Below are 15,481 nucleotides of genomic sequence, written 5' to 3' on the forward strand. Positions count from 1 at the left end.
GGAGTGGTTGTGTGTGTGTGTGTGGTGGGGAGGGGGTCAAGCTGGCCACTGGGTGGGGAAGTTTGTGTTTGTGTGTGTGTGTGTGTTGGGGGGGGGGGGAGTATTCTGGCGCCAGTCCAACAGCTTATCAACCGGGGCATGTTGGACTCAGCATCTCATTCTCTCCCTCCCTCCTCGTCCTGCTTTTTCCTTTCATCTTACTACACTCATCTTTTTTTTCTCTCATAAAAAACGAGTGTAATGGTGTTGTTTTACAGAGCAACATTAACTTTACACTTTTTAAAGATGGTATGAGTTTCAAAAAAAGGACACTTGCATCTCAGTCTTTGAAGTTGGCTGTAAAATCATGCAAATCCATGATGTGTCACTTCTCATGTCATGTGTGTTGCACTGGCGTTTTGCCTGGAATGCTAAATGTACAATTACAATTGTAGAATCAGTCGGATGTGAGTGCCATTAATTAAACACAGCACTGACTGACAAAAGCTGCAGTATATGCACACACGTAGCCTACAGATAAACCCACAGACTGAGTACACAGAAAAGAAAAGGGAGAGAGAGCGACCTAGGCAAAAGTCCAACACCTCAGCATGTGGTTTAGAGGAACTTGTTCTGTCAAGAGGCAAACTGAACAGAAGATCGCTGTCCCGTACCATCCCTTGTGAAACACTTGAGAAACACAAACCATCTGGAGGCTATAGTGCATGCTCTCGACCCATCAAATATTGAGGATGTTTGTCTGATTTACAGGGCCTATTTAGGACTGTTTGGACAACTTGGCTGAGGGATTGGTGCTTTAATTAAAGATAATATCAAAAGCTAATATTGCCCCCAGGACCTTTGCCTCACAGTCAACATTGCAACAAAGTCAGGGTTCTGTGGGTGAGGGTGAGAGCCTAAACCACATACACTTCTAAATGAATCTAGTCAGGCTTGACACAAAGGCCTCTCCATGTTCTTTATTTCACTGAGGTTACTGTCCCATATTCCCCCACTTTCTTTCTGCCAATGCCAATAGCAGCGCAGACTTCAGAATCAAGCCCACCACGGTGATGGCATATTGATACTGTCATAAAATATTACATCCTCACTTTATTCATTAGAACTGGGCTTTAATCTAAAAATATCATGGGCAGGGAATAAAACAGAGTTTTCAGCAGTACATATATTAGGCCTGTGCTTCTCTCACTGAGCACCCCAGCTCGGAAACACTGCAGCCCAAAATAGATGTTCTTCTCATAAAGGGCTCCTTCTTTGTACTCAGCATACAGCAACAACATCTGCAGGGCAGTTTCTATGGGGGGAACAGATTCGGGCAGGCTATCAAAGAGAGGCGATCTCCAGTGAGAAGCAGTGGGTGGAGGACTTCCATATTCTCTCTCTTCCTTTTTTTGTTTCTTTTTTTACTCTCTCTTTGCTCTTTCCTTCTATCTCTTGCTTCCAAAAATCTGTAGCAATCAGGACGATGCTAATAAAAGACCATTAATATCACCTGTCAGCGCTATCTTTGGAAGATCCAAAAGGAGAAAATGAGACAAAAGGATTCACAGTCTGGAGCTGCTCACCAAGACGCAGGAAACGATGGAAGACAGGCAGCAGTATGGTTTTGTGTTCTGATTTAAATAAAGCATTTGGATGGTAGAAATCCATCAATTTCCCAAAATACAGACAACCCAAGAGCTTTCATCTACTTAACATTTGGTCCATGGAATGTATGCCTCAAAGCATATTTGCTCATTTTGGGCAGATAAACTATAGCTTCAAATGATTAATCTTTTTTTTATTGTTTTCTTTGAGATGTTTTAGTAATCCTAAATGGGGTTTGGATTTAGCGTGTGTATGGTGGGATTGTCACTTCTGAACAGATGGTAATGATAAGTAATATGACCCCTACATGACTCCAGATACTGATCTTTCAGGGATGAGAAGCAACCTGTCACAGAACCTTTCTGTCACCTTTCAGAATTTAAGTTATGTTCAAGATTTTAAACTCTGTCACTGTCATTGAACACTGAAAATGAAGTGCAGCGGCTAATTTATTCTATCATTATTTTAAATATTTCACATATTCAGGTAGAAATAGGGCCCATATCAGTTTAATTCAGGGCTGATGTAGATACAAGAACACGGTAACACTTTACTGAGCGAGTGATGTTGAGGGCCATAAACCCCAGCAGGTCTTTTGACTGATGGTTTTTACCGGCAGTGATGGCAAGGCATTCACTATCTGTTTAATGCAAAACATGAGCACAAGCCAGCACAGAGATGGAGGCTCTGATCGGAAAAAGGTGGTACCATGATGGGGAGGTGAAAGGCAAGGGGGCAACGTGATGATAGTGGCTTCATGCGGAGCAGAAGTGTATCGAGGGCTTTGCCTTTGAACTGGTGAGCCAGCTAATTGAAACAGCATTGCCAGGGCATCGTCTGAAGATCTGGATCTCATTCATCCCCCTGCTTTTATTCAATTTGGTCCCATCACAGGGGTGCGTCCTGTGCTTTTGTCTTCACATGGCAATAAGTCATACCCTCGCCTTTTGCCCTTGACGTGTTGCCCATCTGTGTCCCCTGGGGGCCCGGGTGCTGAGGCCCACGGAAAGAAGAGGGATTCAGATGAGGTCTTGAGAAAATGCAGGCTGCCTGCCACTGAGCCCCTCATGGTACTTCTTCACGCCTCTCACCTTGGACTTGACCCCCCTTCTCCTCAGCTCTTCACTCTCTCTCTCTCTCACACACACACACACACACACACACACACACACACACACACACACACACACACACACACACACACACACACAGACATATACACACACACACACACACACACACACACACACACACACACACACACACACACACACACACCTTCTTACCCCAAGACTTTTAAGATTTACTGTTAGGAGCAGTGGCTGTCAGGAGGATTGAACCATGCACTTTCTAATTCAAACAAATGCTGCACTGGGGTCATGGAATTATCATGGAGTCACAAGGTGTTTCAGATGACTCGCAAGTGTTGAGTGTTAAGCTGATAGAGAGAGAGAGGGAGAGAGAGAGAGAGATAGAGAGAGAGAAAGAGACTGTACTCTATGCAGTTAGGTAGCAATGCAGCGGAAAGCTTGCGACCTTGCAGCGTGGAAATAAATAAACAAATAAAGCGATAAATAAGCAAATAGATAAACCTTCACACTCTTAACTGGTTATCAGCGACTTCTATCAGAGCAGGTGGATGTAGATCTTGCGTTGTACTAGGGGGAACTTCTCATTTCGCAGAAGAGTGGGCAACGTTTCTGTCACAGCTTTAATCAGTGTCCCACATGCATTGGCTGATGGTTGGGCTTAGGAGGTACGAGGTGGAGGATGATATGATAGTCAGTGATGTACAGTAAATAAATATTCAACAAGCAGATGCTTCTCAGATGCATTCTGGCAAGACCTGAAACAAATTGAATTGACGGGAACACCTCTCCAAATGGCTCGTTTTAGCCTTGTTTGATGCCAGATTTTAGAAGTTCAACTTGCAGGGACAATATGCAAGGACACATTTACCAGCAACATTGACACACATGACCCAAAAATGGCAGATTGGCGTTAAAAAAAAGAAAAAAAACTACCTGGTGTGACACACAAACACACAAAGATTGTTTTTCTGTTGTTTTTATTCAGCTAACAACATCACAGGAAGATCAGCCATTGTCATCATCATCACACCCCCTCTCCCTGTGATGTTTTCCTGCCTCTTTCCTGCTATTTTTCCCAGTAGGACTTTTGGCTTAGGAAAGAAAAACAAACTTAATTCAAATTTAGCTTGAACGGCAACATTTTTATTGAAACATTAACCAAAACCATGAGGTGATATAGATCTGGGTTATTTAAGGAATAATGAGTCAAAGATGACGCATCAGTTGTTGTCTTATTGACATCATTGTTCAACTTCAACTTCAAGCTCTGACTTGATACTGTATAGGTTACTTTACCCGAGGGATTTTGGAATATTACAGTAAAGTGGGTGGACTGTTAGACTGGAAAAGTTTAGTCACACTTAACCCGTTTTTGACCATCACAGGCTCTCTACAAGTTTGCACCTGTACTGTGGCTGCACGTGCACCACGATTGCATGTGCAAGTCCAAAGACAACTCACAGAGGAGAACAGAATTTGGAGAGGATCACCGTGTGATTGAGGGAGGGGACTAAAAGTGTGCGTAATATTCCTTCCTCTGTGGGACTCGTTGAGAGCAGGTACAGCATCTCTGCAGTGAGTCCACCGCTCAGCTGTCACACTCAGCTGCCCAGCGCTTCCAGTTTACAGGAAACTTCTCACACCGCAGTCGGTAAGTGCAAAGTTTTATTCTACTAAAATGAACCGTTAGAAGAAGAGGATGCCTGATCATATCGGCGCACCGCGCTCCTTTGGCGCACCAGGGTGAGAGTGGTGTCTTTAAAGTTTCTCTCTCTCCCGTTGGGAATTTTTATAAAGCGTGCAGCGCGGGTTTTTTTTTTCAGTTTTTTTTTTTTTCAATTGAGATGCCCTGTTTCATCTCTGCTTATTTTTGCGACATTGCAGCAGCAAAACGTCAATAAACCCTAATTAAATCTGCATGCACAATTGTATCTCTTTTTAAAAAATTACTTTACTCCAATATTTTTAAATTTGACTCTGTGGGCTTGAAACTGTATTCAAATATAGCACTCTAAATATAGGCTACGGTGTATAGGTAGGATCTACTGTATTTATGTACCAAAATAAACAATGGGGGTTATGTGAATGCTTAGTTATTTCATTTAATATTGACTTCTTGATTTTCTTCCCCACTCAATCCATGACATTTAAGTCAAATCCTAAATGTATATTTCATGCATTTGAATAACAGAACTGATTTGCACATTATTCACTTTGCTCTATGGGTGCTTCTTTTTTCGGAAACAAGCGCATCTAAATCTTTTTGAGCTGATGAACATCTGCAAGCATTGAGCAGTGGTAACGTCTTCCCTCTGTGTGTCAGCAGCTGCCACAAACATTATGCCAAATTGCTTAACATATGAATGTGAGGAGGATGGGACCTGCCACTGCCCATATACACCATTCCTCCTCTAATGTAACCCTTCAACTCAGTTTCCAGTCTCTTTTGTTGATGCTGCTTCAAGTAAACAATGTTAAGTGATAAGCAAAGTGTGTAGGAGGGGAGAAAGGAGGGGAAGAGGAAGGCGAAGAGGAGGAGGAGAAAGAGGTGAGGCAGATGAGAGGAGGAGGCAGTTTTGCATAAGGAGAAGGGATTGATACAGTGAGAGAGGAGAGATGGAAATGTTAGGTTGATAAGCCTCAGGATGGATGGATTTGTTTTAGCTGAAATCCTTTTTATTCCACATGAAAATGCAGCAGTGTTTGATTTATAGGAAATCCATTCAAAACACTCCTGTAAACTCTATAACCTAATTCACATAAAGACAGGATGCAATGGTGTGTTTTTAAAAAAAGCTCCAGACCCACACTTCTCAACCTTCTAAACTGTGGACCTGATGTAGAAGTTATTGAAACCCTTGCCAAATGCCTCACTCTTCCCTGCTTTCTGTTTTGCCCCCCCCCCCCCCAACATCACCACTTTCTCCTCTCTCTCCTCTCTCACGCACATACATATACACACACATACACATAGCCTATACCCCGCACACACACTTGCACAGAAAGTGTAAACAGCTTGTGATAGATAGGTCGCTCCACCCTGCCCTGTCTGTTTGTGTGTTGATCCCTTCAGCAGGCCCTGCTTCTCCTGTCCACAGCGTCCGTGATGAGTTACTACATGGATCCAGTTTCTTCCTACCCGGCCCTTCACCCCTGTGACCGTCTGGGCGCAATGGTAAGACCTCCCTCGTAAATTACCTCCGTGTTAAGGCTGCCTGTGCTACCTGCCACACAGCCGGCCAGTGTGTGTGTGTGTGTGTGTGTGTGTGTGTGTGTTAGCTGCAGTGCAGGAATGTATGCCGGAGCATATGAGCGGTATGTATGTTAGCAACTCTGGATTCCATCACCTCACAGGAACACACACTATCTAAAAAAAAATCCTGTTGGGTTTGGTGCACCAGAGTTGCACTAAAAGTGTCTGTATCTGTACACGCTGTTCCTTATGATTTCGTCAAAAGTTAAGAAACAGAACTGTTGAACAAGACAATTTTCTGCAAGGCTGTGAAATCGCCCTTATGAACTCCTTGGTGTTGCACAACCATACTGCAGCATGATGCACTTCTCTTTACCAAGTGATATTGTAAATATTGAGAACTGTAGGCCCCCAGCCTTGCCACTAACCAATCCAATTGAAGTCAGACCATCCCCACTGAATTACACTTTTCTAAGACACCTGCACAGTGCTTTGCAGCAGTCTGTTTGCAAGAACACCAAGGCTCTTAACTATTTCCAAATGAGAGAGCTGAATAGAGAGTCAGCGACAGTGGTACCCAGGAACATTGGGATTCCTGTCAGATGAGTATTTGAAGGGTGAAGGCCAGGGAGCGGCAAAATAAATGCCTCCATTTGTATGCAGAGCGCTGGCACATTAGGATAAGAGACTGAGGTTATATGCAAATCGCAACCCCACCCTGGCCTGATAGAAAACATAGAAGGATACAGCTCCCGGGGTCCTAATTGGCTCAGGTGGCGGGGCTTGCCTTTGAAATTGAGACTACTGTATACCGCGGCAGACTTGGTCAAAAGGTGAACCTGGATCACCTCGGTAGCTCTATTCTCTTGAATTTACATGAATTATCAGCAAAAAGCAGCAGAACATGATGTGTTCTATTTAGTTATTGTCTGTTTCAGTGTGTTATGTGCTTAACAAAGAAGTGTGCAGAGAATAGTGCGGGGTAACCAGGGCTTCAAAGCTGTAGAGTCTGTAGCAATTAAAGAGAAAAATGCCGTGAGCAACTTCGCAGAGGTGATCTTTGTTTATAAGAAATTATACATGCAAGTACAGTAACTTCCTTACTGTAGTGCACGTAACATAAACAACACACTTTTAGCCAGGCAGTCTTCCTTAGTTTGTTTGGTATGCCATGCAGTCACCTTTCTGATTTAGTTTTCTTCACAAACAAATGTTCTAATAATAAATACATACATCATAGCATGCCGCAGAGTTATGCAGTACTACAGAGAGAGGCAGCAATTGATTGGTCCCTTGTAGCGTGCATAGAATGAGCCCAATTTTTGATGGGATTTTTGAGTATACTCATGGTACACACATTTAACATTTTACACTTTAGGGTAAATAGGCAGTGGTTTCAGACACAGACTTTGACATATTCTATGGCACATATATCAATTTAAACAGGTTGGCAGACAAACTACAATGTGGCAATAAATGAATGAATACAGGCAAGTACTGACTATTCCTTTGACATTGCATGAAAACTGTGCAAACGTCAGAATTATAAATGGTTCGGTATTCATAAATATGTTGGTTGTACTCATGTGATGTGGGTTTTATGTTCCCAATTTGCAAAGGTTTCAAAGATATGTACATTTCTTTTGTGATGTATTGTAAGTAAAACATTTTTTTTAATACGGAGCATATGGTGCCGGGTTTTTGGGTGATATACAATCTGAATATCTAAAAACCTGAATTTCTTAGAATAAAATTGTAATTTATGAGAAAAATATATATTATTAATAATGATAATAATAATACTACAACACTACACTACAAAAATGATTTATATCTATATAACTGTATTGCCCAAAATGGCCCCAATACACCATCATATATTTCTCTGTATGAGCTCAGATCACATGTAATATAATGCACCAATTCTATTAATTGTATGTGTCGTCATGTTTAAGACCATGTTCTTATTTGTGTTTTGTTTGTTTCACTACAGCAATATAAGGTGAAAACAATCAACAACAGCAAAAGAAAAAGCAATCCAATAAAATGAAACCGAGTAATGACAATGTACATTGTGCATTATTTATACTTATACCTTATGCCTTTTCATTTTATTTGAAAGGCTCTTTCAAGGTTGCCGTCTGTGTTAATCCCTGTTCATTTTCTAAATTTAACATTCTGCACTTGAACTGATCAAATAGTATTATGGTGTTGATGTTATCTCCACTGTTATCAATATCAATGTCTCTGTCTAATCCATAAACCATCCATGTGGCTCCCTCCATGCCTATCTAACTTTGTCCTCGTTTGCTGACTGGACTGATAGAAGAAGGCAATGTCCCACGCAAACCTCAAAAGAACCTTTTAAACTGGCCTCACTGTTCCTCTGGTCATGTTTGTCATCCATAAAGCCGGCTGGCTACTGATAAATGCTGCAGTGCTTGAACAGGGGCTTCTTATCAGATCGGCAGTCACTCAGTCTGTCAGTTATACATACGACACATAGCATATGACAGCCTAACATCCCTCTTATTGGAGGCTACATTGGAAAGACTAACTGAAGCATTGCTTTTTGCATTTTACAAATATGAAATATTCAATTCTTGCTTGGAAACATTTGAGAAATGTGCATATAGATAAACAATGTGATGAAAAAATTACAACAACTTTATATTAGTATTCCAAATAGTATTCTGAACGGTTATTTTACATGCTAATTTAAAAAGAGCACATTTAATTTAAGAGGGAAAAGAATGTAAATTCCCTGTCCACGTACCGTCACTCTCAAACAGAAACGTCCACATCTATTTAGTTTTTTGTTTGTTGTCAATTGAAGGCTGTGATATGCTAAAAATGGCCAAGTAGCTATATTTCTCCGTACTATCTCTTGTATCCACATATAATTGTATACCTCCCCCCCATCCCACCGTCAATTGCTGACTAGACTTCCCTTTTTTGGGCGCCCCCTTATGTGAACATTTCTGTGATAAGCAGGATAAATCAACACAGCAAAAGATAAACTGAATGAGTCAAATTTAGCTGCAAGTCAAATCTTTGCAGGAAAACAATGAGAAAAAAGCCACGCTGGTCAAGGTCACGCTGTTAGCCAGAGCCACTGGATTGTTGGATCAGTTGTTTTCAGCTTAATCTTTCATATGAAGCTCAGGGTAAACATATTTGTTACAAGAAAACACTGATAAGATGCACTGCCCCATCCCCCCTCCTTGATTTTATAGCTTGAATTCCACCGATACCTTAAATGTTTTAGTTTAATGATTACCCATTGAGCTGCATCTGCATTCTAACCAAAACCACAGTTAAGAAGACCTCATCAGGTTTAGTCAGAAACACTACGTTTTATTGTTTAGAAAATAACAGCTCCCCATTCCTGGCTTGCACAATCTCAGAATCCACTGACTATTAGTCTGAAGGTGATTTAGTCTTTGACAAATAAATATATCAAGACTTCCTCTTCCATGTGCCACACATAGTTTACAGTACAATTAGCAACTAGATCCAGGTCTAGCGACATTTCGCCTGGTCTCTAACAAATAAAAAGCTTAAAACAAGCTAGATCGTCATCAGACGATAGCTGATAAGCTCCAAGATTGTATTTCGGCCAATGTGTTCCGCCTCTTTTGCTCTCCACATGTACTGTTAACTGCAATGCAACCAAAATGTGATTGGTGATTGGTCGGACTACAAACGGAAACGAAAAGACTTGCAGAATATGGGCTCCTTGTGGATTCTGCATCCATATGCAGCTTAAGTGTCTCTTTTGTTTGCATTCAAGTCGTTAAAATATGCAAAGTTCTATTACTTTCACAGTTATGAGGTGTGAAAAAACTTCAATGGCAAGTTGAAGCAGCTAAAACCAAGCATATACAAATTACTCATATGTTATAATATACGTGCATTTATTCCATGCCACTCAGTTCATTGTGTGTGTGTTGTTTGTCTCCAGAGGCATAATGGCGGGGTGGCAGTGGGCCCTCAGCCCCACCTCCCAGGTGTGGTTCACCCTCAGCAGCAGTACTATCCATCACAGCCCCTTTACATCCAGGATATACCCATGCAGGAGGTGCCCAACGGACACGACGTGTGCCCTACAGGTAAGAAATGGACAGTCTGACCTCAAATATGGCACAAGGTACCGGAAAAAGAGGCAGAATGCATATTCATTCATAGTTAATAATAACAACTATACTGTATTTGTAAAGATTTATAATTGTTAATCTGTAAAATTAAAAGAACAAACACTTTTTTTACACACTGTACTGTACATCAATCTACGGTATGGTATAGTATATAATAGTCAATAGTTCATTATGAATAAACAAATTGGAGCAAACTAAGAATTCTGTGTTAACTGGAATGCTTAATGGGCAATCATTTACACTCTGGGAGTCATGTCACACACACACACACACACACACACACACACACACACAGTGTCATCTTGTCTGTTCTACGTCTGCTGCACAAGGGGTGTTGGTGATGCTGACCTTGAGGGCAATGCCTTTACCAGATACCCCCTCTCTCTCTTTTTTCTTTATGTCTCTCTCCGTCTTTTCTTCTGAGGACACCCAAATGCCCTGCATTTTTCTTGTTCCAATCCTCTCTTTCTATTTTTCTTAAAAAAAATTCATATGAGTTTTATTTTTAAACTGGAACATTCCTTCCAGTGCATTTGCCTATTTGACTCTGGCCTTTTGTCGTCCTCAAAAGTGATTGATGCTGGTGGACTGGGACGCACGCCACGGGAGTAGGGTAGGGGTGCTGGGGGGCACAAGCTTTCTTCCGTCACCTCCCTGAGCTGGATGCAGGGGGCAAGTCATGGGGGCCAAAGGGCGGCCATCTTTTTCCCAAGCCTCTGGTTTGGTCTCTGGAGAAGTGGAGGGGGCCTGAGTGTGCATATGTATGTGTGTGTGCGTGTGTGTGTATGAGGGAGTGAGGATTTGATGGGATTTGCTGATGTTTGTTGCCAGAGACACACTCCTTTGGAGCCTTCACTTCATTGCTCCCAGCGCTAAACCGTTGACATAAACATTGCTCGTGGAAAAAAATGACCGAGTGTTGACCCTTTTTTTTCCTTCTTCTCATCCTCCTAAATCCTACACAATGCAGACCACAGGACTAAAAGAAGTCTTGCCACCTTATGATTTTGCTAGTCATTTAGCTCTTGTTGGTGGTGTCATATAGAGCTGCTGAGGTTTTTGCGCTACCAGTATAAGGCGTTACGAGTCTGTGCTAACCTTAAAATCAGCCAAATAACCTCTGACACAATCTCCACACCCTGCAGCCGTTGCTTTGACTCATTTCTCTAAAACTGAAAAAAAAACGGCTTCCCCTTGCAGCTTCAGAACACTCATTCAATTTGTGTATAATTAGAAATGGAGACACAACTATTGCACCTTCCTCCTGCTGTGTGAGTGATTTAGCACCTCAGTAGATTTCAACTTTGAAGTCACATGTGCATACCATTAATGTTTTAACCACTGATTTTGTGCCAGTTTTTAATTCTATTTATTTGCTCATTGACAGTGAGAAAATGTTTTATTTATCCAAACATAAAACATCTCTCCAATGTTCACTCTCTTTCAGCTGTTTTTGGTCTCCACCAACTCCTGAGGGTAATATCTGGCTCTTTAGCTGCTAAATGCTCCACTGTGTTCACCAGCTAATTGTTACAGTAACTGTGTCTGTCCGCTGTTTGGTACTAAGCAGGTCTGCTGCAGCCGAAAAATTCAGCTATGAGAGCAACAAAAATTAGCTGAAACTAATTGTCACCCCTTTCACTGTGTCACATTGACATTTGATTTATTGTTATCATAAAATGATTGATCATAGCTGCTCCGAGTTTTCAATGAAACCAGACTGAAAATGAAATTCTTAGATAAATCAGCCATTTCAAAATATTTTTCTCCCACAATTACTTTTAAAAACACCACATGCCAGTCCTTAGTTGATAATATTCTTAAATGTCTCGCAGACTAAATCCACTGTTGTCGGTATACGGGTTGATATGTTTTATTTAACTTTTGAAGTGGATAATTTACATAGGATTTTACAGCCCAAGTCACTTCTTCGAGAATGGATTGGGTGTTGTTAAAATGAAATGTGCTAGTGTGAGAAAGGAAGAGTACGGAGCAGATGTGAGGCGGGGATGTTGGATGTTAAAGGACCATCGCATGTTTGGCACAGAGCCCAATGTCACACACACTGCTTCCTGACAACAGCCATGCCATGGTGATGTTTATACTAACCCAGCTCTACTCTTCACTATCCAACACTCACACCACAGGGCCATGGGAGTTATACTCCCATTGTGGAAATCCACTATGTGTGTGTGTGTGTGTGTGTGTGTGTGTGTGTGTGTGTGTGTGTGTGTGTGTGTGTGTGTGTGTGTGTGTGTGTGTGTTGAGGGGCGGGTGCAAAATCATTGATATCCAGGCAAATATCACACACATGCATACACATTCCACCAACATCCTGCAGTGATGCACACTCCACATATTCATTCATTAAATTCACACCCTGGACTCTGGTGTGTATTCTATTACAGCATCCTCCCATTCAGCAAAGCAGATGCACACACACACACACACACACACACACACACACACACACACACACACACACACACACACACACACACACACACACACACACACACACACACACACACACACACACACACACTCCCAGGCACTCATGAGTTCACTGTACATTTAAACATGCCCTCCCCTTTAGTACACGCAGACACAGCTGTGATCTGGCACTCAGGGACCATTGGCCTGTGTTTTATTTGATGTGATTTGACAGCTGGACAGTTGGGAGAGGAGGGGAACAGGGTGGAAAGCAAAGGAGAGTGGGCGGAATACAGTTTGAGTAGAGAAGACGGAGAAGGAGAGGGATAAGTCACAGAAATGGGACTGGGGTTGGTGGGAGGAGAAAAGACAAGGGGAGGGGAGGAAGATCTGGGATGTGGAGCCCTGAGGGGGGACGGACGGGGGCTTCGCCTCTGATGAGGGGCACGTCCTCATGGGCGCAGGCCCATTTTTTATTTCTAAAAGTAAACAGGCAGCCTGCGGGGGTCTGGGGGGTTATGGGAAAGGAGGAAACAGTGATTCTAATCAGGCCGGCACACACTTCCCCCTCCAACAATAAAACAAAACAAGAGTGGAAACACGGAAAAGCGACAGACAACTGTGGAGAAATGGGCTGTACTGCTGCCGTGGTCCTATCTTTGAACTGCATAGTGTAATGAGAGTTCTGAGGCAAGATGTGTTACTCAATGAACAGAGGGAAGGGTTATCTTACTACTACACTGTGGATGTTGTACTGTATTTAGAAACCTGAACTTTTTGAGTTTCCACATTAGGCTTCTGAGAAGTGGTTGCATTGTGCATTGCAATCAGAAGTTTGTATTAAAGCCACTTTGGAATTTCTCACCCATTACTCAAAGTACTGATTTGCTGCACTATAAAGAAACCCTGTCAAATAATGATTTCTGGTGAACATACTTGTTTCTTTTAAGGAGCCATTTATTTGAGCTTTTTTCTAAATACATACTCTTGACCTTAAGAACAATCTGGGTCTCTTGAAGAAACACCCCTTCCTCTCCTGCTCCAATGCATCAGCCAAATACCCGACTGTTAAACGTCCCTTTCCTAGAGTTCTACAAGTTTTATTTCTTGGAAGTGTTGGTGTGGTAAGTTCTTGTGATAACGTGGTGACTAATTACAAACCGCTTGAGTCGGAGAACATGTAGTTCTGAAACACATGCAATCACTGACGGGTGATGATGCAACAGATGCCAGCTCATCAGGATAGGTGGCGTTTTAATGAATCCTCAAGGAGACCTCCCATTGTTTTAATGTTTGTATCTTGGGCTTAGCAATATTCACACACTGTTAACTGCAATGAGTCGACAGCAGAAATGGTAAGAGAGAATACCTCTTGCTGTGTCCTGTAAAATGCGTTCATAGTTGAGTCGAGTCCATCCTATAGTAGGTAAAGGTCAGTTCTTCCCTATAATCAGTCAATAGAAGGGGATTCAACAATGAAAAAATGTAACAAGCAGCAGCCAGATTTTTTTGTGTGTACCCTTCGTTTAAATACATTGCTACTTCACCTTCATTTATTCAGTGAGAAATAATTAAAACTGCAGACTGATGTATTTTCCCCTCAGCTTCAGGGACTAGTGGAGCTTTATCTGGGACTGCTGTGGTAACAGAGAGGAGGGAGGGCAAGACGAGAAGAGGGAGGTCTGGGAGGCAGAGAGACTCGGAGGGGGGTGGGGATAATTGAATTATCTGCACAATGGAGTGATGGGGGGCACGTGGTGCCGCTAATGGAGGAAGAGATGTCCTTTTTAGCGAAGCTAATTGTTCAGAAAAGAGCTGAGCCTTTGTTCAGGGAGGCCCTGCTATTTTCCCATTGCACTTACATGCACACAATTTAGAAGAGCTCATACACACATGCATGCGCTGACGCACACACACACACACACACACACACACACACACACACACACACACACACATGCTCTCAGAAGACACTTTGGAATGTGAAACACAAGAGGAAGATTGACACAAGCACGGTACACACATAAACACACACACACACACACACACACACACACACACAGACACACACACACACGGATAGAACGCTCCTGTCCCAGCTAACCCTCTGATCTCAGCAGGAGTGCATCCAGCCTGTGGCACCTTCAGACAGCATCCACCACAGATAAAGCTGAGACTGAGCTACTAGACAGAGGCCACTAAGACCCCACTGTTTTACTGTGTTACTGTCTGCTCGCTCTCTCTCTCTCTCTCTCTCTCTCTCTCTCTCTCTCTCTCTGGATAGACATGCAGTGTGCCTGTCCATCACCTGCATAAGTGTGTGCTTGAGTGTCTACAAATGAGTGACTGATTGATTACATGCTAAATGCTGTCTATTCACAAAGCACCACAAACCTGTCAGGCCATATCCATTGTCTGAGATGTTTTACTCTTCGTCTCAGCTCAAGTTATCATTTCTGATTACGTGTTCGTGAATGTGAGAGAAAGTATAGCATTGAAATCCAAATCCTCTTGTGACTCGCTGCAAAGGCACCGACATCAAAGGCAACTATCACATGACAGCTGTATGGATTGCTCTAAATCAAATAACCTTTCAGTTAACTCTGTGAAAAGTAGCAGGTGCAACGGTTACATCTAGGGATTATAGGCTGGCAACACAGATGTGCCAGCGAGACACAGACAGACAGACAGAGAGAGAGAGAGAGAGAAAGAGAGAGAGACACAGAGAGACAGAGAGAGGCAGAGAGACAGAGAGAGAGAGAGAGAGAGCTGCTTTAGCTTGTGCTATGCTGCAATGCAAAATAAAGTGATGCCAGTAAACAGTCAAAACCATGGCAACATTTGCCAGGTGAAGGAAATCGACACTGAAACCAAAATGTGTTTGATCTGGGACATGTGTCCGCAAGTGAATTGGTACCTACACTGGCTTGTTGTTTTATGAGTGAGACAATTAACAATCTCTTTCTCTAAATAGGAAATGATGCAGTTTGTTTCAACAATCGTTGTTTTTTGGGTTGGTA

The 15,481-nt window shown here is 42.3% G+C and overlaps 1 protein-coding gene across 2 annotated transcripts in view; it reads left to right on the plus strand.

Moving 5' to 3' along the window:
* Nucleotides 1–4,247: 4,247 nt before the first annotated feature.
* Nucleotides 4,248–15,481, plus strand: part of ets1 (v-ets avian erythroblastosis virus E26 oncogene homolog 1) — a 38,499-nt gene continuing 27,265 nt past the window's right edge. For both annotated transcript variants that reach the window (XM_083913394.1, XM_083913395.1), the window contains exons 1-3: nucleotides 4,248–4,329; nucleotides 5,752–5,853; nucleotides 9,836–9,983. In XM_083913394.1, coding sequence (XP_083769520.1) covers nucleotides 5,785–5,853; nucleotides 9,836–9,983 — 217 coding nt within the window. In that variant the 5' untranslated portion in view covers nucleotides 4,248–4,329; nucleotides 5,752–5,784. The remainder of the gene's footprint in view (nucleotides 4,330–5,751; nucleotides 5,854–9,835; nucleotides 9,984–15,481) is intronic.

Source organism: Echiichthys vipera (genome assembly GCF_963691815.1).
Source record: "Echiichthys vipera genome assembly, chromosome: 5".
Lineage (NCBI taxonomy): Eukaryota > Metazoa > Chordata > Actinopteri > Perciformes > Trachinidae > Echiichthys > Echiichthys vipera.